Here is a 23,149-nt window from a genome sequence, read left to right as displayed (position 1 = left end):
TTGAATGCCTGACTCATCTGGTGGGTGTGAATTGCAGCCCATCATTATCCTCAGTCCGATGTCCTTTTCATGGTTTTAAGCTCTTGAGATGTGGACCCTGTAGAAGAGGAGCTAGAAAATAAATGCCCTAGTGAAGGGGACATACAAGAAACTCGAATTCTTGGTTCCAAAAACCTAGTGGGCGGGGGGCAGTGTCTCTCTTTGTTTTCTGTCACTCCAGTGAGGACAGCCACTTGCCTGTATAAGCACTAGGTGCCTGTGAGATCTTTTTCTCTGGGAATAGAAGCAGGATTTGTGGGGCAAAGTGGTATCTTTTATTTGCCTGGCTTTTATTGGGAGACTTAGGACATTAACTTTCAGGCTTCAGATGTACATCTAAGAGTAGCCTAGACTGGAACTCCCCTGGTCTGCTCATGGCCAAGGCTTGGACTTCACATGCCAAATGCAACCCTTTGCTTTGGCCACTCTTTCATAACCTGGTTTTGTAATGCACAAAAGCTCTGTCTGCCTGCCTGCCTGTAATTGCTGCCCTGCTGGAGTCTCTTCACTGCCTCTGTATGAGTGCCTGCTCATGTGTCTGTGTGGGACCAGAGTCAATCCGAGCTTTCCCAGCAGGATGGAAACTGTATTGGTAACAGTCAGGAGCTGATGCATGCTGGCCAGGGCCTCCTGTTCCCAGTCAGTGAGGGGTTAGTAGTGCTGGCAGATTGCACAAAAGATGGGCCACTGTTACAGGATACAGCTGACTCGGATGGCAGGTGATTTCTCATCCCTCCTGTATGTGTAGCTTACTCTGCCTGGCCCAGGGAAACTATTAAACCACTTGCCGTTTCTGTGCCTCAGTTCCCCATCCCAGAAATGGAGACAACAGATTTTAAATACAGTGGAGGTACCATCATAAATGTAGGAGAACCAATAAATAGATGCAGACTGAGTCTTGAGCTTTCTAGAATGAAAGTCTTGAGTTTTGTGGAGGGAAAGACTGATCCTGTTTTGTGGAGGAGCCATGCAAAACTTGCTCTGCAATTTTGGGTGATTCATTTAAGTCAGAGAGGGCTCAGGCCAGGCCTCCAATCAGCCTCCCAGGTCTCTGATTTAACCCCCAGACCCGTTTTACTTTGTAGATGTGATTTTCCCAAACACACTCCAATGCTGGCTCCTGAGGTGAGGCACAAGAGCTGGATGTGCAGGACCGCGTTTCCCTGCTTTTTCATCGAGTCAGGTTTCCAGCTTGGCCGAGGGCTGGAGCAGGTCCCTGTGGGAGGAATTAGACAGTCAATGAAGGACAAGTGGCTCCGCTCGCAGGTTCCCCTACGTTACCTTGGGGCAGCCAGGCTGGGCATGTGGCAGTGGCAGGGCATTTTAAGATCCCTTTCTACTTCTACCCCTGGCTTTTTGTCTCTGGGCTATAGCTAATAAGGAAGAGTCAGGGCTGCTGCTTTTGCTGGCAGGAGGCTCCCCTTTCTGTTCAGGAAACGTGTGTGTTCCCACAGCCGGCACCTCCCAGCACCTGGGAAGGCACTTGCCAAAGGGGGGCTGGAGCTCTGCTTTGGCCTTACGTGGCAGCAGGTTGGGGCAGGTTTGTGCCCTGAGAGGAATCTGCTCCACGCTGTTTGGTTCCCTCCCTTTGACAAGAAGCCCGATGCACTCACCTACGCTCTTGTTTCCTCGGGCTTTTACTCTGCTATGATTTTATTCATTGCTTCTGCATGCGTTACGCGATGGGACCAGCCCGCTCTGGGTCCTTCCCCTGCTCATGCTGCTGCTCCCTGCCCAGCAGCCGTTGGCTGCTTTCTCCCCTCGGCCACCTCGGGGTTTTCAGGGCTGCCTCTGGTGCCAGGGTCACACGCGGGCTCTTCCAGCAGCGTTGTCGGTTCTCCTAGGATTGAGGCACTGAGACTTTCCTACAAAGGAACGCTTAAGCTTCCAGCTCTCTTGTTCACAGAGTAGTTTGAAAATTGAACCTAAGTGCCCTCAAAAGGCCTAGAAACCATGAGAGAAACCGTTTCATTTTTTCTTTCAATTTAATGATTTTTTTTTCCTATGAGTTCCAAGTGCCCAGCTTGCAACTTTTGAGCACTTCAGGTTGGCGGTATTGGGAAAGACATGGTCAAAGCTTATAAAAATAAGACCACAAATAAGTATAGGAAAAGGAGCACTATAAATAAGAAAAGCAATCGCCAGTATGCCTCTGATCCTTAAAAGAGAAACAAGTGTGCACATTCAACATGCAATTAAAAACTGTTTAACTGCAACGCTGGAAAAGCAAGTGGTCAACACAATAGCATGTCGAGAGGAGGAAATGTAAACTCCACCTGCATCTCGTTCAGTGATATTTGGTTCATAAGGTTATAGTGAGGCTAGTCCAGGAGTCATTTAAGGCAATAGAAACAGTCTGAGAAGCACAATTAAAGAAGGGTGAAGTTGCTGCTCCCCACTGATATTAGCCAGTGCAAACTCTTCATTTCTATGTACAGCAAATTGGCGTGCAGCCTTAGTGCCTGGTTTTTGGTCCCTGTCCAGTTGGAGAAAGTGTTTAACTGGTACAGTTAAGTGTAAGGAGTCTTCTGTAACATAGGTTATGGCAAGACCACAAGACTAAGCAGGGGTGGACCTGGCTAGTGCTAGGATAAGAAATTCAGCGTGCTGCAGGCGATGGCTGTACAGTGGGTGCTATTTCCTCCGAGCCTGGCGCGGTGCTGGAGGATGCTGTTCTGCTGCTAGTGCCTGCCAGGCCCACAAAACCAGAATTAAAACTGGCGTGTTTAAAAAGTCCACGGCACTTTGGGAAAGACATGAGGTGTTCACTGTCCTACCTAAATTCCAGTAGGATAACTATCTTCTGCTTCACTAAATACCCGCTGCAATATTGGACTCTGGACTATTTCTGTGCGTTGTTGGACTGTAGATGAGGTCCACCCCGGCCAAGTGAATCGCTCCCTCCCACTCTCTGCTGCAGTCTCTGAAGTGCTGTGGGTGCTTCTGCAGGAAAGGCACAGTAGACCTGCAAGATGAAGGTGTGATTTGTTTTTGTTTCCCCCCCCTCTGAAATGAAGGCATGCCAAGAGGCTGCCGCATTTACAGGTGGGAAACAGGGACCTCAGCCGTGCTGAGATATTTGGTCCTCAACTTTTGTCCTCAATTTATCCCTGCATGTGCAGGACCCAAGGGTTCGCCTGTGCATCAGAACTGCGAGACTGCTGCCTTGCTAGGTGGTAGGTAAGGTGCATGCATCTGCATTATGCTCCACTTAGTGGGAGCTGCAGTGACAGTCATATCCCAGGGAGGCAGGGTCTGGTTGCCCAGCACAGCACAGTGCAGCTGGTCTTTATCCAGAAGCTGTTGATGCCCTGTTGCTTGCTGTGGTCTAAGAAGAATAATCCTATCTGGAGGATCATTCACAGCGTATCTGGTCACCGTGCACCTGAGTTGATTATATTGTTTTGAGTATAAAGTGACAGAGTATGGGGAATTGGTCCCTTCTCCCATGGGCAGCTGGCTCTTAGACGGCTAGGAAGGCCATTTCCTGACCATCAGGCCCTGGGCCATTTCCCTCAACCCCTTTGGCCCATTTATGGAGCCGGCTGTAGAGTGGGAAGCCCTTGTTTTCCCGGTAGATGTAGACCCCTGTGATAGCGTTCCACTGCGGGCTCGGCTGGACCCCCTCCACTGGGAACTCCTCCACCAGCTCCTTCTCCTCCTTGTTCAGAGCCACGAAACCGAAGAACTGCTTGACGTTACTGGCAGCCAGGATCTTGGAGTGGACTTCAGCGGTGCGGCGGAAGAGCTTGGCCTCGTTGGAGCGGTACTGGGCCCAGTAGTCTTCCTGTCGGTAGCTCAGCGGTGAGCAGCAGTGTTTCAAGCACTTGGTGAGGAAAACCAGGACTGCAACAACACCAATGAGCAGCCATCCAAAGAGCTGGGGAAGAGACAGCGAGTGGCTGCATTAGAACCGGTCTCTGATCAAATGCATCCAACTCCAGACTCTGATCTCAGAGACTGCCCCAGGATTTGCACCAGTATATACTGGGATTTCTTTTTAGCAGACCCTAAGACTTGGGCTTTCTTATGTCCTGAGCATAGGACTGGTGGAAGTGAAGCATTAATAGCCCTGGCTTGTACTGCTTTGAAAACAGGCAGGCCTTTGGAGATCCTCACCCATGTTCTACCCATGCATTTCAATCCTGACTGGAAACACTTCCTTCTCCACTTCTGGTGCGCCTTTGTCCTGAGTAGAGGCCTCCCCTGCTCCTGCCGACCTGGAACCCTCTTACAGCTTGGCCAGCGTTTTTCTCCCCACATCCCCCATCTGAAGCCCCCACAACCCCCATCTGAAGCCCCCTCCTACTTCAAATCATGGATACTCCTAAACACCTGGACAGACTGTTTACGCATGGTCATCTGACTCCAGCACTCTTTCCTGCCCAGGGCAGGAGGTCGGACTCGATCTCATCGGTCCCTTCCGACCCGAATGTCTATGAATCTATGAAATCCTACCTGTTCCTTACTGGACAAGAAGTACTGGTGAGTGATGTGGGGGTCTGTGTCTAGCCTGGATCTAACATGGTGCTGCAGAATAATAAAGCTGCTCAATCAGCTCATGTGGGGATGGTTAGGAAAATACATTCCTCTGTCTTGATAACATACGCTGCTCACTCACCTAAGACCTGCCACCTTTCTGTAGCTCCTCACAAAGCATGGCTTCCCCATAGCAGGGACAACCTGATGGCAAATGCAAAACCTAGGCAGGGTTTTGGCAGCAGAGACTGGCCTCACACTGACCAGACAACTTGCACCTTGGAAAGAGAGACTGCTCCAGGCAGCTGAACTGGAGAGTCGTGCAGGCATGGGAACTGGCTCTGAACAGAACCGGCTTCTTGGGGACTTCCGCCTTACTTGGCTTCCCAGCCTGGTGCTTCAGTGAAGTTATTAACAGACGGTGGCTGCACCAGCCTTCCCTTTGGAAAGGGGAGGACGATGAGGCACAGAGAAGGGTAATGACTTGCATAGGGTCATGCACAAGCTTCTGAGTTACTAATGGACCAAGAAATCTTACTGTTACTTCTCCCCACCAACTAGGAGATGACATTTTCATCCTGAGCCAGAAAAATAACCCAGGAGCCCTGCTTCCTTCAGCCTTGAGGCCATGCTCCCTCCCCACTTTATACAGGCAAACAAATTGGTACCTGAGACTCGTATCTTAATCTTCTGATCACTTCTTCTTTAAAGTGAGTCAGGTTCGTTGGCACCTCTTTACAAGGGAACGTGGCCAGGGTTTCTGCTCCATACTCAGCTGGAAACTTGTCCAAAGAGGTTGGAGCCACAAATTCACTCAGGGCACAGATGTAGGCTTCTCCACGGAGCAATGAGATGACGGACCAGGTGATGGGGGCCACCGCCGCCCGCCCCAGGATGGAGCCGAAGAGCAGGAAGGTGGCCGGGCTGGAGAAGTTCTTGGTGCCCCGCTTGTGGCACTCGGCCACCAGGTTCCAAGTGTGGTTGTTCAAGATGATGCCGATGAGGAAGAGGGCCAAGGCCGGGACGCCGATGGCAGCCAGTCCATAGATGTAGTTCCTGGCTGGGGAGCAGGGGCAGTGGAAGGCAACCACCGAGAAGATCTCCTGACTGCCCACCGTTCCCAGAGCCACCAGGCCATTGAAGATCATCACGTCTTTGCTCTTGAAGAAGAGCGAGAAGAAGCGGAAGTTCTCAGCGATGAGGGCGGCCATCTCGTCTTCTCCCCTCCGGCAGAGCTTTCAAGTGGAGGTGGGTCGTCTCGCCTCACGCTATCTGCAGAGGACAACGCGCCACAGACAAAATGACATAGCCCTACATCTGCCAGCTTTCAAGGGGCAGCAAGAGAGATGTGGCACACATCCCTTGTCTTTGATAGCTGCCCTGCCCCCTTAACCAGCTTGATTTTGGCATGCAAAGAGATGGATGAAGGCCTGACTAGTGGGCTGGGGCCAACCTCTAGCCATCCTGACATTAGACGTAGACAGGGATTGCATGGTTACTAGGAATGGAGCAGCCCTGGGTTCTGGGAGCTGTCCCTAACCTTTCCCATTCACTCCCACTCCTCTTCCTAGCACTCTGGACAGAGGAGGGTGCGTGTAGAGAGAGGAGCTACTCCCTTCTGTGAGGATGGATAATGCTGAGGGTCAATGTGACCAGAGCCCTGAGCCACAGGCTACTGGTAGGGGAGTTTACGGGGGGGGGGGGGGGCACATGCCCCCCCTGAGATTGGCCCCCAACTCAGCACCGCTCAGGATGGCAAACCATGACCCTGCAGAGCCTGGCGGAGAGGCTGCAGGTCCTCCTACAGGGCCCGCAGCAGCCACCCCCTCCCCGCCTGGGGGCTAGAGGTATCCTTACCTGTGTTCTGGCCGGTGGCCCGCAGTTTGCTGGGCTGGCCGCTTCCAGTCTGCAACGTGTCCCCCCAGACTCAGGAGGCACCAGTCACCCCTGCCTTGAGCAGCACTTGCTAAACTGGTGCTACCCCAGGAACACCAGTTCGTTAGCAGGAGTCTGGGTTCTAACTTCAGCCTGGTGCCTTCTGGTCGGCCCGACAAGGTTAGGAGCTGGTGGGACCACGCTGACATTCAGATGATTTTGGCAAGGCTGTTAGGAGTTTGTGTGTGTCTGTGGCCTTGTTAACTGAACACCTTGTATTCTTTAGCATATATGGCCTTACAACACCCCTGGGAGGTAGGGCAATGCTGTTATCACCACTGTAGGAATGGGGCATCAAGCCCAGAGAAGCTAAGTGATCTGCCTAAGGTCCCTCAGACAGTCTGTGGCAGAGTAAAGCCTTGGTCCCCGCTCTCCCAGGTCTTAGATAAGTGCCCTACCCTCTGCCCCATCTTGCTTTTTGAATGCAGTCTTGCATTGGCTTTCCCCCAGCATCACAACTCTGCCTTCGCTTGCTTTCAGGGACCAAAGTAAGATAAATAGCAGTGGTATCAGACTTCACCCTCGTTCCCAGGCTGTCACACATTCTTCCCCACAAGGATTTCAAATCACCTTGACAAACGCAGAGTAAAGGAAGAGGGGAGAGAGTCAAGCCAAGGTACAAGGAAAACCTCAGGCATTTGGTTTCCCTGTGAATACCCGGAAATACTCTCTGTGGGGTTGGTTACTAAAAGACCAAAGAAATTGCCTCTGAGCCCATCTCTGCGGTGGCTACCTCCTCTCTCCAGAGAATAGCTAGAAAAACCCGATAATGTGTACAAGCACCCTGTGAGGCCAGTCGAACCTTCCTTACTAGATTACCATTTGCTTTATTATTCAGCTCTGCTATAACCTTGCTATGCAACTTGGGGCAAATCACATTGCTGCTGCATGCCTGCCTGGGCAGGGCCAAGTGGTGTACTAACTGGTGATAGTAACAGCAGGGGTGTTGTAGTGCTCTTGTAGCTGCTAGTCCAGGGTGCATATGAGAATATTTTTGTAATGATATCTTTTTATCAAACCAACTACACAGGTGGGAAAGTTGTTAGACAAGTGTTTAAATAGAAAAGGACATTTAAAGCAATTATTTTTGTTTCCTCCAGTGTCTAGCTTAGGTCACGTCTGCTTTTTCCCCTGGAGTTGGGGAAAGGTGTGTTTTGCCTGGAAGCTTTTCTGGCATCTCTCTCAACTCTGTAGTTGGCCCAGTAAAAGATATCACCAAATAAATCTTGCTTCTCTGATAGTAACAGCAGGCCGGCTGGCTTCGTAGGGCAGTTTTAGGCTGGGTGAAGGATCCCCAGTCAACAGGATCCCATGATGATGAAAGGATTGGTGCTCTGTGGGTTAAAAACTCCCTTGCATTGGAATAGATACAGGGAGCATGGTGCTTTCTTGAGCAGTTTGTCTTGCTATATCAGTAGCCACAGCAGCAGAGTACTTTGTATGGGCCAAACTGCAATTTTGCCAGTCCTCTGAAACAATCGATTCTGCCAAATCACGTTTCTGCCGGCACAGCAATGTCTACACTGGGGTCTAGGTTATGCCCCTGCCTGACTGGTCTCTGTTAGCTGGGACCTGCAGCATACAGCCAAGCTCAGTTGTCCCGCATGTTGTGGCTACGTGTGACAATGCCAGCACTGAGAAATGGGGCTGAAATCTTCTTACACCCATTGATATGGGTGCACAGTGTCTGTATGCAGCTGCCGCTTTGTTAACAAGGGACCCTTGCCCGTAGCATCCACTTGTGAGAAAGCCCAGCCACTGTGGCAGGACTGCTCTGGCTATTGGGCTTGTAGCATGGGGCATTTTTGATGCATAGCACAGGAGCTGGAGGTGGGGGGGGTTAAAAGCAATCTGGATCAGCTCAGCCTTCCAGATGTGTATGGGCCTTGCAGGGGCGAACTTTATGATTGGGTTCCCTTTATCTGATATAACACAAACATTGAAGACCCATTGCTCTGTCACAGGGGTTGGAGTGCGCATGCTTAATCCCCCTGCACGTTGTGCGCCATCCAGGAGATGCAGGTGGCCATGCAAGAGGTTTCAATCCAAATTCTGGGCTTGCTACAGGGGGAGGTTGGCTGAGACCTGTGCGATCTGCCTCACTCTCACGGGCTCTGCTTCCCTTTTAAGGTTTGAAAGGTGTGAATCCTAAGCAACCCCAGCGAGCAGCAAGGATCCAGGTAGGAGCCGGTAGCTCAGCCTGCCTGGGGCATAGCATTGGCAAAGGCAGTCTCAGCTAAGCCCAGAATTTGGATTGAAACCTGTCGTGTGGCTGCCTGCATCTGGTGGATGGCACCCAACGTGCTGGGGGTTAAGTGTGCACACTCCAACCCCTGTCACAGAGCAGGGGGGTCTTCGATGTTTGAGACGAAGGGAACCCAATTGTAAAGTCCCCCCTAAAAGGTCCACGCACATCTGGCAGGCTAAGCAGATCCTGATCACTGCGCAGCTCCACCCAGGGCCACGGCGCAGCTGGGATGGAGGGAGCACAGAGCTCTGCCCGCTAGTCTCAATTATTCCTAGCCCCAAGCAACTCTATTCCCCAGCCACTGTCAAAGCACCTAACATCCGAATGCTGGAAGCCCGGGGCTGGATCCTCTGTCACGCTGTTTCACAAGAGCCACGCTAACACACTGCTGCAGCAACATGGGGATGAGTCAGACCATCTTCCTCCTTGCCATAAAGTTTGCCTTGTTTAGTTTTCAGCACTAAAACCCAGTGCAATACTTGTGGGGGCAGAGAACTGATGCACATAAGCCAGCCCCTTCCAGGGGCCCAGGGCTGGCAGCAGACCATGCACAAATCAGGGCCGTAGCAAACAGGGACCCTCCACGCTCGGGATGATCCTCCCGCCAGAAGCTGGTTCTGTGCCTGGCCAGGGTGTGGCATCTACATACATTTCTTTCTAAGCAGTCCCTATTGCAACCCTGGCCCTGAAACGAGCATGAAAAACCAGTCACTTACTTGAGGGGGTGTGGGGAGCTGCTTTCAGGCCTGCCCTGGCTGCCCATGTGCTGTTCAAACACGGTCCGGGTGCAGCTGGCTCTGCCACCGGGGGGGAGCAGGGCGGGGAGCAAAGCTCCAGCTCACAAACTGCCTGCAGACGATGCCAAACCTGTTAAAAATAGCGTCCAACTGCAGCAGCTTCCTCTCCGTCCCCCGCTGCGTTGGCTTCTCCCCGGCGGGAGTGGTGCTCTCGAAGCCCTGGCTCGGGGTGGGGTTTGTGTGGCAGAGAACAACCGTGAACTTTCTCTTTGTCAGAACTGATGTTGTGCCTTTAAATAAAGAGGCATGAACATGAGTTAGTGGAAAAAATGCATCATCCATCCCCAAAACGGAGCGGGACTGCTCAGCAGCAGCAGAAGGCATCTCGCAGGCAGCTGCTGTCTGGTCCCAGCCTGGAGCGCTCTTGCTGCTTGCCCCGAGCCCGGTGCTAGAGCTAGCAGAGCATGGGCTAGCTGGGCTTCCTTGGCATGGCTGAGCCATGCTTCTGTGTGGAGAAGGGTCAACGCCATTGCACCCGTCAGTACAGCTGGAAGCAGGGAGGTGGGCTGCCTGTCAGGCTTTGGCTCCAGCAGCGCTGTCCCAGGGCTGAAAGACTAGGAGATGCTGCAAGTGCTTGCTCACCAGAGCAAGTCCCGCTGGTGGGCTCATGCCTGTGGGGGTTTGGAGAACCAGGCACGCGGAGCAGAGCTCTTCGGGGTGCCAGGCTGCGGGGAGCAGATGCAGCCTCTGCGTTTGATAGGGATGAGGGCCCAGGGCATCTGACCTGCCTTTCCACCTGCTTTGGAGATGGTGGGGTCCTGCTCCCCACTCAAGCAGCGTGGGACCCTAACTCATGCTGTCCTGGGCCAGCACCTGGACACCGATCCAAAATGATGAGGCCTTTGGGTCAGACCTCCGCTACTCGGGCCCATGGTGTGGAAACAAGCAATGCGAGGGCTGCTTCTGGAAGTGCAGTGGATCAGTGGCGGCTTTTCGGCTGGCAGCTGGGGACTTTCTCTGCCCCCAGCCCAGCTGGGCGTGGGGAAGGGCGGAGAGGGAGTGCATTCCCAAGAACTGGCAGGGGCGGTGCATTCCTGGATTTCCCATTTCCCCTGCTCAGGAGGCAGGGGACGAGGCCTCGCTATTTCCCTTCCTCCGCCTCCTCGTCCTATTCCTCCCTCCTTCGCCGCTACCCGCCGCGCTGCTCGGCTTGCCGCCCCTCGTGGGCCTGGCACGAAACCCGGGAGCCCGAAGAGTCTGTCGGCAGACGTGCGCACGCTTGCTGGTCTCTGCGTGGCTTTGGCTCTTCTCCGGGGCAGCTGAGCTCTTCCCGTGCCCTGTGTTACTGCAGGGGAGAGCCTGCCTGTGGCTCCTGTGCTCCCTCCAAATGCACGCTTGATGCTGCCTCTTGGCAGGGCCCTAGTAGTCTGGTAATGCAGTTTCAGCCCCTCTCAGGGTACTGCTGCTTTAAGCCTGGCTCAGTCACATTTGCCGGTGCTCGGTGAGTCATTTCCCTTCCCTCCGCCGCCCCTGCTCTGCTAACTGAGGAGTTCGAGCTCTTGATGCACAGGAGCTGCTAGCTGGGTCCAGCCCGTGCCCCGCACGGGACCGCAGTTAGGAGTCCGGCCGCAGGGGTAATCCGTGCAAGAATAAGGAGGTACCACGGCTGCCGGCCTCAGCAGCTCGCCCACAGGAAGCGTGCCTCCCCTCAGCGGGGCTGGGTGATTCATCACAGCAACTGGAGAGGGCCAGGCCTGCAAACCCATCTGCCCCCACCCAGGGCAGTTCCCTGCAGCACGGGTTCTCGGCTGCGCCCCGTGTCCTGTGCTAGCGTTCGCACCAGGCCACACGGAAGATGATCCCACAGGCTGGGGAAGGTTTTTAGCTTGAGCCCTCCTTTCTGAACCCCGGGCCAGAGCTGCCAGTACCTGCCAGTCCCCTCCTGGGTGTTTCCTCCCCCAGCTCTTCCCTTGCGTAGCCAAGCCAGGCGGGTGCTGCCTTTTCAGAGCTAGGCTCGGCCTTCCAGGGCTCCCGCTGGGCTGTGCCGCAGAGCGGTTTGGAGGGGATGAGGGTGCGCCGTGCAACCCAGGCAGCTCTGCCGGCCGGCGAGGAGTGGGCAAAGCCATGATCCCAGACCCGGCTGATCCCTTCCCCGCTGCTTACACCCGCCAGGCCTGCACGGTCCATTCACGTGGGAGCTGGGCAGCGCGAGAGACACCTCACGCCTTCCTCAGTCTCTTGTGCGCCGAGTCCCAGCCTGGCCCTGGCTCGTTCCTTATGTCAGGTACTAGGACTGAGTGCAACTCTCGGGGGTAGCGATTCGCAGCCCCGGGGTGCCTTGAGATCCTGTCAAGGGTGCCGCGCTAGGTTAGCACCGGTAGGTGTGCAGGCACGATTCACGAGACAAACCCAGGAGAAGTCTGTAGCGTCACAACCCTTCTCCCCTGTTGCGGTCTTTCTGAGTTCTTTGCAACAGAAGACTTCCTCTGTTATTTTTCTGTAGTCAAAAAAACAATTGGGAAAACTAAGAGCTGGGGTTTTCCAAGGGGTGCCTCGAAGGGTGGAGAACCCCGGCTCAATCTAGCGGCATCCTGCACCGGGGACCCCCTGCTGCAGCCCCCGCCTTCCCTAGCTGGTGCCTGGATTTGGCGTTAGGAGGAGCGGGGCAGTCCGTGCTCTGCTCTTCCAGGCTCTCTGCAGACTCAGGTCTGCTCGGAGCATTCCTGCAATTTCCCTTTTTTATCCTCAAGAGAAACAGAGGTCTGCCAGGAGGAGGCTGGGGTCCTGGTTGCCCTTTGCCCACCCCTGCTACGGCCCTGCTGCACCTACGCTGTGATCCTGCTCTGGTTCGTTTGCTACCCCTCCCCCAGGAGCCCTCAGTGGTTTACACCCCGTTTCTGTCTTGTGTCACATTATTTCAGGTACTGGGCCAGGTAGACACTCCTCAAGCTTGTAACTGCTCTTATCCATCAGTGGCTGGCCGTGTGGTCATGCCCCTTTGAGGGGATCCTTGGGTTGCTTCAGCAGGTGTGCAATGGGAAGAGCTAAGCTGTGGGCCAGGCAGAGAGGACTTTTGTCAGCTTGCTCCTCTGCAAAGCTGAAGTCTTCCCTCTGGTTCAGAGGCTCTGGGAGAGAGGAGACATCCTCGAGGGTGAGGTTGGAGCTGGCTGGGCTTGAAGCCAGGAGAGTGGCTATGGAGCAAGGGCCCAGGCAAGCGGGGGTCTGTCTGCTCGCCCTTCCCTGGGACAGCATGCTCCTTTGCTAAAGGGATGCTTAGGGAGAGAGGGCACCAGGATCTGGGAGCCCAGGACCGGTAGGGACCTTCTGGTCTAGCCCCTTGCTAGCCGGGGCCTCCTCCCCAGGAGCAACTGGGCCAGACCCTTGAATTGAAGCCACTGCACCTAGTGACCCATGTACTCCATTTCCCCTGGGCGACACCCTGGGGTGGAAGGGTTGGGTCCTGCCTCTTGAACCTGGCTCCTTGCCCGTAGGAAAAGTTGCTGTGATGGCCACAAATGTGTTACCAGGTCAGGCTGGGGGCCAGATCTAAAAGGAAGGAGTTTCCCTTTGCCAGCACTGGCTGGGTCTTTGGTATCTTAAAGGACCTGCTGGGAGGGGGGAACACTGCTAATCCTGGAGGCTAATAACCACTGTGATGAAAGTCAGCACGATCCAGTCTGGTGGATCACAGCTGACCCTGGCTGAAAATAATAAGAACGGAAACAACCTTTCTCTCTTAATTGCCTTGGCTTTGTTGGTGGAGCTTTGCAGCAATTTGTTTCTGGGCAGGTGCCTTGATTAATTCTGAGTGCAAAATCAGTGTTAAAACTGTGACACCTGGCACTCTCCTCCCTGCACTTACCGATCTGTTCATAGATTATCTCTGGCACCTATCACTGCCACTGCGTGTCCCTTCCTAAAGCCAGGCACAAATACCTCTGTGTCTTCTACAGTCACTTTGGTTCTTGCTGGACCACATCTTGTTGCTTTAAAAAGGTGGGTAGAAAAGATTTCCAGGGAACACTTAATTGCAGAGAGATGTGACTGAAAAAAGAATTAATTTGGAAAAAGTGATGAGGGTGTGAACATTGGTGGGCGATGTTTCGATAGTGCATGGGACTGGGTGGTGCCCCTGTTATAACTTGAGTCGTTTAATGTGCCTTTGCTGCAGAAGTCTGGGATTTCTGTATGGAGTGGGTGGATATGGAGCCATCTCTGACCCTATGGCTTTCTCATAACTTGAATGTGGTATGAACACTCAACCTAGCACATTTTGAGGGCGTTAGCTCTGGTGTAAAACTGCTCCTTGAACTCCTTTCAGTCTGGATGGAAAAGTAACCCTGCAATGCTGTCACACTGGCTCTTCTGTGCTAGTGAAATGCTGCAGGCAGGGTAGAGATGCACCATTTAGACCAGCTGACTCAGAGATGCGCAGGTCACAGCTCACTTCACCAGGTGCAAACCGTTATTTTTGCATCTCCAGCTCAGTGGGGGAAGAAAAAAGCCCATGGTGTAATCTGTGAGCCTATATACCTTATTATTATTATTATTATTATTATTATTTTACTTGAGTGGCTTTCAACAAATGCCCTTTGTGCTACGAGATCAGTTCGTGAGGCTCTTTGTGATGGGAAGGAAGCGGAGCCAAACCTCCAGGTAAATTCGTCTGTACCAAACTCGTGGTGCGGTGGGACTTCTGGGTCGCGTCTCTGCCGCAGCCCGGAGCTGCTGGGCGCTTCTCTGGCCCGGCCAGGACTTGGTTTCTCCGCCGCAGAAGCATCAGTCCAGCTTGTCTGACTTAAAAGAGAATCTCCCCGAGTCTGTAGCCGTGTAGGACCAGTGACACACAGACGAGCAATTTCTGTTGCATCTAGTGTGTGTTAATTAATTCACTGCAACATCCACAGCTGCTTTGCTCAGGCTTATTTGAAAGCTTCCTGTAGCCTCTGGGCCCTGGGACTCGTCTTGCAGGGATTTGAGCTTCGATCCTGGGCTTGTAGCTCAGATAGTAACTGGTGAGGTTAGGTCACAAGAGCGGATGCTTTCTCGTAGCTCATGCTTTAAAACCAGAGAGGCATGTGCAGAGAAGCACGTGCCCTCAGCGGGCTATTGATAATACTGCCTAAGTGCCGAGAGGCTGGTCACACTCGGTGCTTTATGTTCCTGCTCCTTTTTAGATGGAGACTAGCATGCGATGAAAGGGAAGGAAGCCCTGCAGGAGCCTCATAGTACTGCCCTTAGCAACGGGCACAAAACAGCCCCCGTCTTGCTACCTCCGCATCCTGGCCCGTAGCGTGTGGGCTTCCCCGAGACCTGCGGCAGAGGTGCCGTCTGTACAACAAAGCTGGTTTGGGAGGGCTGCTGGACCCCGGGGAGGCTGCCAGCTGCACATGGAGATGCAGCTAGGAGGGGACTGCAGCGTGCAGGGTATGCCAAGGGGTAACGGCATGGCCACGTGGCTTTGCACCCACAAACCTGGTCGCTGTGGAAGGGGGATGCCAGGTGCTCGTCTTGCCTGTGTTCTCCTTTCTCCCATCTCCATCGCCCCCCGCTCCCCTTCGGGGTTGGGGTCCGTCTCTGCTCGGCTAATGAAGCGCAGCGAGGCAGGGTTGGGTAGAGGGCTCTGGGCTGATTGCGGCTCTTTGCCTCCCTTGGAAGAGAGACCTTGGGCCGCTCCAAGACCCTGTCTCTGTAGCCCCCCCTCATACTCTACTGTAGTAGGCAACGACCTCCCTCTTGGGCAGGCTGGCGGGACCGGGCGGCTGGCTCTCCCCAGCCCAGCCGTTCCTGTTCTGGAAGAGCTCCTGCTGGAGGCGCAGGGGGGGCTTGCATTTGTGCCAGCTCCTCAGCAGCTTGTTCATGGTCCCCTGGTCCGTGATGCCCAGGAGCTTCTCCTTCTCCTCCCCGGCCTCGGAGGGCATTTTCTCGGGCAGGTGGGGGTGCCCCATGCCCATGTCCTTGTTCATGGCCTCGAAGAACTGCTGGATGCAGACCTTGGCGAAGCTCTTGGCGTGCTCTGTGCAGGTCTCGTCAAACAGCTTGCGCTCGATGTCGATGTAGTGGGACCAGTACTTGCTCTTCAGGAAGGCGGCCTGCGTGAAGCAGGGCCGCAGGGACCGCACGAGGAACGCCAGCACGGTCATCAGCAGCACGAAGGACCAGCCCAGAGCCTGCAGGGGTGAGGAGAGGGAAACCAAGCTGGTCACGGGGCGGAAGACCGAGGGCAGGGCCTTGCAAAAACCCTGGATCCCAGGATTGAAGCACAAATCCCTGCCAGACAAGTCCCTCTCTAGTGTTAATAAGATGGGCACCTTTAAATATAGGACAGGGGTGTACCATAACCACAATCCTCCTTTGCCTGTTGGGAAACGGACAGGAGAGCATTTAAGTGTCAGACTAATGATACAGGCTGGAACGGCATTGGCTTTTGAGAGGTGATGGGGGGAGAGGCAGGTAGGGCATGGCTCTGATTATAGTGGGGGAGAAGGGTGTTGGCCGGTTTCACGGGGCACGAATTGAGAAAAGCCTCTGTAGATGGCACCTCCGTCTTCAGGGACTGAATCGGCACCGTTTCGAGCCGGAGGTGCCTGGAGCAAGAGGAAATGTCCCCTTACGGCCTCGGTGTGTACGGCAGGAAGAGAAAAGAGAGGATGTGGGTGAGTCCAGACGGCAGCTGCAGCTCCCCACCTGCAAATAATGGGCAGGGAGGCAGCTCTCCTGGGCCCCTTGTGCTGCTGGGGGGGCTGCTGCCCTGTATCCCAGTGTGTTGCAGCAAATTAGACCCCTCGGCCTGGTAGGAAGTACCATAGAGACCTGTGGATAGCTTCAGCCCGAGCTAGGGAGCTCTGCTATTCTCTGCCCTGGGACTGAGCATGGATGTCTTTAATGCCAGTAATGCGTTACAGGGTGGAGCAGTGGAGAGTCTTGGGGAGGGGGGTACTCTCAGACTCCTCCATCCGTGGGTTGCTTAGGGGTTTGGTGTTGGCCTGGGATACCCTGGTTTGCTGGCAGGGTCTCTTTGTACACGTCACCGCTTCATCCTCTTCCTCGGCTCCCCTGAGCTAGCAGAGAGGGGGCAGGTGCTGTTTGAATCGCCAGCAGCCGATGCTTAGCCGTGTCAGTGCTGGGGTGATGCGGCCCCCGTGCTAGTGGGAGAGGGCAAAAGCACCTCGTTCTCCAAAAATGAGCCCTTCCTGCACTCGAGTGTGTGCTGTGCTTCATCTCCTGTGTTGGCTGCACTGTGGTAGCATGCCCAGCTCTGCTCTACCGGCCCTAGGACCCGGCTCGCTGGCCTGTGATGATACCGGAGACGGCAGGGAGCCGTCCGTCGTGCGATGTGAACGAAACGCAGCCCGGAGATGCGCTGGACTGTGGGCCGCGACTCGCCGCGGTGGCTACGGATCCTGCCCCCGAAGGGGAAAACGGGGGCGGCTGGGTAGGGGGTTTGCCCATTTGTGAATGAGCACAGAGCCTGTCTGAAGAGATGGAATCGGCTGATGCCAGGCCCCTGAGCCCCGCGGTACGCTGCCATTTTTAATGAAGTTCATTAGTGATCAGAATTTAAACCGGGAGTGGAGCCAGGCTCCAAAGCTGGCAGGTGTCTCCCTCATGCTATTGCACGTGTGTACTGCCGGCTTCTGCCTGGAATCGGAAATACTCCGTGTGTGTCACGGGCTCCGCGCGGCTAGTCCCTAGTGGAGATTCCCCTTCGGCTCCCATGGCAAGGACCTGGGCTTCTGGGAGCAAGAGCTGTGTCTCCAGCCAGTGCCATGGCCTTTCAGGTGGCTGCACTGTGCGCGGCAGCAGGAACTGCTATATTCCAGGCTGTGTTGGCGCGCAAGGCAATCCCCTGCCTGGCTCGCAGCACTGCTAAGCTAGCGAGCGAACACGGAGGGCTGGAAGGGATAAGTCGCAGCTCGTGGAACAGCAGAGCAGCTGGAACCTAAACGCCAGCGATGCAGACAAACTGTCGGGTGGCTCTTGCCTCCGAGCTGCAGGGAATTTGCATCCTTCACAAGCTGCAGGGAACAAACGAGCGGAGGGCAGGCCTGCTGACGTGGGCACCTTTGCTTGGGGTCACTTATCGCTTGGCTGCATTTACATTGCAAATGAGACAATTCGTGCAAACGCGACTACACGTGCTCATGCTTTTGACATGGGTTGGCCTTAGTTGATCTCCCACCGGCACAAGCCCTCTTGACCTCCCCGACTTCTGTTTCGTTTTGCAATTATCATAAGTGATGCCAGACCAAACGCAGCATCCAGCCTGGTGTCCTGTCTCTGAGCACTGCCTCTACCAGTGCTTGGCTTGCCAAACAGTGCAATGCCATTTAATGGAAAGCCCTGGCGAACAAGGCCTTGTAGTCCTTATGTTGGCTCTGGTTGCTGCAAATGCTGCCCTCCACCCTACCATGGTCTACCTTTGCTTGCAAAGTTTGTTGGACTTGGTCACATCCAGCATGAGTGAGCAATGGCAAACAGGCTTTCTGCAGAGCAGCTGAATCTGGGAACAGAGCATCAAGGCCTGCATGGCCTGTACACTGCCAGCCCCAGGCCAGGCACGCTTGGCTTTGCTGGGATGGCTCTGTGTCCTTAATGCAGTCAGCCCCAGATGCCCTCGTGTCAGCCCCGTACTCTGCAGGTCGGTTTGGTGATGACCCTGCTCCTTGGCGGGGATGTTTTCCAGACTGAAGATCTAGGCTCCGTCCCCATCTCTACCCAGGATTGTGCCTCGTGATCTTGTCCTAGCTCTGTCTCCATTTCTCTACTAAAAATTGAGACAATAACACTTCTCCGCCTGGATATAGGAGGGTGGGATTAAGACTTTTAGGGAACCAGTACGTCTCCCCCTTATTGTGCCAGGCTGCTCCAGGAGTAGACGTGCTGCGTTGCTGTGCATGTGCCGTGTTTGGGAAGCCGTGCGTGTGGCACGTAGTCCTCAGAATTAAATGGGCATCTGCTTTTCAGAGTCATAAAAACAAAACCTAGCCTCCTTAAGCATCTTGCCAGTGCATCCCAATGCATCACTGACAGTTATTTCTACGCCTGCGTTAATGTTCACCTGAGCTAATTTTGTTTGCTACAGCTAAAACCGGTCCTGCAGAGCTGTGAAATAAGAGCCATGTGTCCGGGGGCAGCTAACAGACGGCAAAATTGCAGAAGCAAGGACGATTTGATTAGTGCAACATCAAGACCATTAAAAAGAAGCCATGGTTGTTAACACCTGTGGATTGAGGCGTTTAGGAGGGATTGGGGAGGTCGCTGCCAGCCAGTTGGTTGAAACTGTGGTTGGACCAGGAATCAAAGTGTCAGGGGGTGACTGTCCACGGGGACCCCCCGCCCCCCCAGATCTTCTGCTCGTGCTGCTCCAATATAATCTATTGAACGTTGCCTGGACTCTATGAGAAAAAAGCTGCCCAAATATATTACAGGTGCAGGGCTGCATTTCAGGGCTAGGCAGGCAGCTGTAGCTCTCAGTGACGTCAGTGGGAATTTCCCCCGTGTGCCAGGGCTGAATTTAGCCCGGGGCTCGTAGGGATCATTTACCCACTACCAAATTGCAGCTGCTTCTGGAACAGGACATGCAGGTTGTTTAATATGTGAGCTTAGGGGCGGAAAGCAGCTGAAACTGGGGAATTTAGGGAAGAAGCATTATCATACTGGGACGTGGCCAAGACACGGGCTCTCGCGTTCGTTATCAAGCAACCACCCCAGCTTTGCAAAGACAACACCTTGGAGCTAGGCTGAGCGTAGACGAAGGGAAGAGTACCTGTTCTGGTCTCCCCTCCGACTCTGCTTAGCTCGAGAGGCGCTGGCATCGCTCGGCAGCTAGCACCGGCCCCTCTCTCTTACCTGTGAGATGCAGCGCAAGTATCTGATGGCCACCTCGCTGGGGACGAGCTGCTGCCCGTCGTAGATCTCTTTGCAGGGGATCCGGGCCAGCATCCTCTTCATCTCCTTCTCGGACAGGCCCGCGTAGCTCAGGTTCCCCAGCTTCTCCACCGGCACCGAGGTGCTGAACGCACACAGGATGCACTTCCCGTCCAGCAGCGTGACGGAGATCCAGACCGCGGGCGCGATCATGGCCCGCTGGGCCATGGAGCAGAACATGTAGCGCAGCACGGCCGGGTCCTTCTGCCTCATGCCTGTAGGCCTCTTCCACTCCTCCGCCAGCATGGACACGTTGTTGTTCATCACGAACCCCAGCAGGAAGAGGACGAGCGGGGGCACGAGCAGGATGCCCAGGCCGTAGGCCAGGTTGTAGTGTGGCAGGCAGGGGCAGTTGAAGTCGAAGGCCGCGTACATCTGGGCGCTGGCAAGGGCCATGATCCCGCAGATGCCGTTCATGAACGACTCCTGGTTGGACTGGAGGAACTGGAAGATCATCCGGAACTTGTCCATCTCCCCTGCCGGCTCTCGCCCTCCTCCTCCTCGCCCCGGCGCCTCGTCTCGCTTCACTTTCCTCCCCGCAAGGCCGAGCGCATCTCTGCAACCGTCTCCGACTGCTCCTCGTCGGCTTATGCCGTCCCTGGGGAAGGAGCCCGCTTGCGGAGTCCCCGCCCTGACGTTTCAAGCCAGGAACTTGCCGTGTTCCTCAGCTGGAGGCTGGCAGCAGTCCCTTTGCCGAGACCGACGCACGCTGCGTTTCCAGGGCTCGGAAACCTGCCTTCCTAGTCTTCCTTGTACATCCGCGTCCCCCCGGCTTCCCGGTCATCTGCGCTTCGGCTTGCCTGGGGGTGCCAGCGCTGTAGCTCTGCGCTCTGCGCCTGTCTGTTCTTGCCAGTCAGGGGAGTCGGCTCGCCTCTGCCGGCCGGTTTGCAAATGTGCTGGGGCTGCGGAGCGCTCCTCCCACACCTCTCCACCAAGCGCGCCCCAGCTCCCGGGAGAAAGTTCGGCAGGCTTGCAGACGCTCTTTGCGCTCTCGGGGTTTTGAGGCCCCGGGGTGCGACTGCAGTGATTCACGTGCTCGCCAGCTCCCTTCCCCGACGGCGTGGTCGCTTTCTGGGGAAGGGTGTTGACTCCTCGCTGCCGTACTCGAGATGAGGAGGGGGGGGCAAGGGAAGCCGAGAGCGAGGAGGAGCAGCTTCCCCCGTGCTATCGCCAGACAGCAGCGATCTCCCGTTATCCCTGCCTCGGCCTCACAGACGTGCATCTACCGCCAGACGGCACTGGGACACCCCGGTAGCATTTGGGACTCTGCGCTCGGGGATCACCAAGCCCTTTGCAAAGGCTAGCCCTTGTAGTCTCGCACCGTCCGTGGGCAAATCTAATTCTCTCTGGCCTTAAGGAAATGAAGTTTGGAGCATAACGACGCTCCGTCTCAGCCACGGTGCTGGAAGCGGAGCGACCTGTTTTCTAGTCCTAGAAACACTGTGGGTTTGCAGTTGTGATGGTGCAGGAGGCTTTGAGTCCCTGTAGCTCCATTTTCTGACCTACAAAAGCAGGAATCCTCTGTGACTTGCCTTATGAGAGTTAGTTTTTCAGACTTTTTTTTCTTTCGTGAGGTGTGTTCATTCACCTTTTTACTTGAGAAGTGCGAGTGGAAACCGTTCCGAAAGGGCATGGTTGTGAAAAAGGTTAGATGCTGTCTTTGAAGTCCCGTAATACATCCCCACAACAGGGGACACAGGGCCCAGGGGCCTGGCTTCACCCTGCAGACACGCCGGGCCAAATCCGTGCATCGCTCAGTAGAGTAGCACGCAGGATGAACTCTCTGGCTCCAGAAAGCCTTGAGGAAGAGAAATGTTAAAAAGCCACCCCTTCTAACCGGGCTTTCTAAGTGTTGTAGATACTGGGACCTCCCCAAGGAAACATTTGTGCCACAAGCCTGTATCTAAGGCCCCTGCCTGAGTAATGGTAGGATGGCCATGGCTGGTCGCTGCCTATCTTTCTTACTGTGTGGATCAAAATGAAGGTGGATAGTCTCACTTTCTTCTCTGGTGTGAGAGAAACCTCTTGGCTTACCAGGGAGATGGGGGTGCACCTGGCTGGGACAGACCTCGTTTGACAGATGAGGAAATGGCTTGAAGTTGCAGCAGAGTAGGTTTGCCTTGGATATCAGGAAAAACTTCTTTATACTTAAAACAGTGGGGCAGTGGGATGGATGCCTAGGAAAAGGCATGGATTTGCCGTCACTGGGGGTGTCCAAGAAGAGGTTCAGCCACTGGTCAGGGATGACCTGGGTGTAGCAATGCCTGTGTTGTGCGATGGGGATTTGCCAGGCTTCTGGGCTCTGCTGGTTGCTCCCTTCTCTCATCTTTCTGCTACATGCATCAAGGTATTTGTAAGCCTTCCTCAGAGGCCTTGGGTGTTGGCTGCAGCCAGTTGTCCTGCAGGGACTCAAAGCCAGAGGTTCCTGGCTAGAGGGTCTTGCACCTCCACTCGGGGTCAGATGGATGGCCGTATTTGGGGTCAGGAAGGGATTTTACCTTGTTGTCAGATTGGTACTGATTGGGGAGGGGTTGGGGGGAGGCATAGTCCTCTACCTGGGATCTCTCAAGAGTACAACATGGACTCCCAAGGGAGGTGGTGCTCTCTCCTACCTTGGGGGTCTTCAAGAGGAGGCTGGGCAGACACTTGGCTGGGGTGATATGACCCCGGCACTCGTTCCTGCCCAGGGCAGGGGGTTGGACCTGGTGATCTGTTTAGGTCCCTTCCGACCCAAGAACTATAAAACTGAAACAACTGTTTTATAGAAGTAGGATGCTGGCTGCTGCCGGTTCCCCTGCTTTACCTGTGCCAGGATCAGGTGTGGCGTCTTGTGTTGTGTTGTGTCAGGTCGACAGTAGCTTTTACAAAGAGATTCTGGATGTGTATAAGATGGTTTGGACAGGGCTGATCCTGCCTCAGACAGGGGGACTAGATGTGACCTCCACAGGTCCCTTCAAGCCTGACTTCTCTATAACTCTCTGATTCTCCGAAATGAAGACATTTGAGGGAGGGAGGTATAATCCAACGGTTAGGACGCTGAGCTCAGGATTCGGGACACCCAAGTTCAAATTTCCAGCTCTCCCTGAGTGTATCCCCCTGATTCTCTTCCTAAACAACTTGTTGAGTAACAGCAATGGCGTCGAGGCTCTGTGCCCTATAGTAAAGATCGTGCGGTCCTTGGATGCTATGGTAAGGGGTGTGGGCAATATAAATGCAGCAGTTAGCACGCAAAAGCTAAGTGATTATTGTCCAAGGTCTTGAAGTAGGTCGATGGAAGAAAGAGGAGCAGAATTCAGGAGTCTGGCTCCTTAGCCGGAGGATTGGCTCTTTCTGCTCTGCCTCCCAGACATCCTGATGGTAATACCACGACACCCAGCACCCCATGTCTGATGAATGCTGAAAAGCACTGTCATGTGAGCCAGGCAGCCTCAGTTCTGTTTGCAGCTCAGCACTTACCTGTCCTGGTTTGCTGGGAGCGTGCAGACTTGGCTGCATGGATAAAGAGGAGGCTTGTGATGGGGAAACTCTGTGTTGTAGGGTTGGCTAAGAGCTCATTGGCTCCTTCGTTCAGCTGGTGTTTGAATTTGGGGATGTCAAGGGCAGGTTGCATCAAAGCCCCAGTGAGTCAACCCGGTAAAAAGCCTCCCGTTGTTTGCAGTGGGGTTTTTGATCTCCAGAAAAGTATTGTCTTGCATTAACCACAGTGTACAGGCCTGATCCTGCAACTGTCACTGAAGTCAATGGCAACTTGGCATGGAAAGCTGTAGGAACCACTGTCTTG

The 23,149-nt window shown here is 54.5% G+C and overlaps 2 protein-coding genes across 3 annotated transcripts; both read right to left on the bottom strand.

Annotated features, from left to right (window-relative positions):
* Positions 1 to 265: 265 nt before the first annotated feature.
* On the bottom strand, positions 266 to 13,255 carry CALHM2 (calcium homeostasis modulator family member 2). 2 transcript variants are annotated; one of them, XM_090058194.1, is made up of 4 exons: positions 9,418 to 13,255; positions 5,187 to 5,790; positions 1,653 to 3,919; positions 266 to 1,255 (listed from the first exon to the last, which is right to left on the bottom strand). In XM_090058194.1, the coding sequence occupies exons 2-3, from the start codon at positions 5,727 to 5,729 to the stop codon at positions 3,503 to 3,505; spliced, it is 960 nt and encodes a 319-aa protein (XP_089914320.1). In that variant the 5' UTR covers positions 5,730 to 5,790; positions 9,418 to 13,255; the 3' UTR covers positions 266 to 1,255; positions 1,653 to 3,502. The 2 variants fall into 2 exon arrangements, with proteins under 2 accessions (XP_089914320.1, XP_089914321.1); XM_090058195.1 differs by lacking the exon at positions 9,418 to 13,255 and adding an exon at positions 6,376 to 8,403.
* Positions 13,256 to 13,374: 119 nt separating this feature from the next.
* Positions 13,375 to 20,273, bottom strand: CALHM1 (calcium homeostasis modulator 1). Its single transcript, XM_090058193.1, has 2 exons — positions 19,291 to 20,273; positions 13,375 to 15,608 (listed from the first exon to the last, which is right to left on the bottom strand). The coding sequence occupies exons 1-2, from the start codon at positions 19,837 to 19,839 to the stop codon at positions 15,141 to 15,143; spliced, it is 1,017 nt and encodes a 338-aa protein (XP_089914319.1). The 5' UTR covers positions 19,840 to 20,273; the 3' UTR covers positions 13,375 to 15,140.
* Between the last annotated feature and the right edge of the window lie 2,876 nt (positions 20,274 to 23,149).

The sequence above is a fragment of the Crocodylus siamensis genome, chromosome 7, assembly GCF_052110815.1.
Source record: "Crocodylus siamensis isolate JL-2025a chromosome 7, ASM5211081v1, whole genome shotgun sequence".
In the NCBI taxonomy this organism is placed as follows: Eukaryota; Metazoa; Chordata; order Crocodylia; family Crocodylidae; genus Crocodylus; species Crocodylus siamensis.
This window is presented reverse-complemented; position numbering and strand designations above follow the sequence as displayed.

Bases quoted from the DNA above. Each gene is read 5' to 3' on its own strand.
- CALHM2 (XM_090058194.1), bottom strand. From the start codon at position 5,729: ATGGCCGCCCTCATCGCTGAGAACTTCCGCTTCTTCTCGCTCTTCTTC. The intron at 3,920-5,186 runs GTACCAATTTGT...TCTCTTCCCCAG, and splicing joins GATTAAGATACGAGTCTCAG to CTCTTTGGATGGCTGCTCAT.
- CALHM1 (XM_090058193.1), bottom strand. From the start codon at position 19,839: ATGGACAAGTTCCGGATGATCTTCCAGTTCCTCCAGTCCAACCAGGAG. The intron at 15,609-19,290 runs GTAAGAGAGAGG...TCACCCCTGCAG, and splicing joins ACTTGCGCTGCATCTCACAG to GCTCTGGGCTGGTCCTTCGT.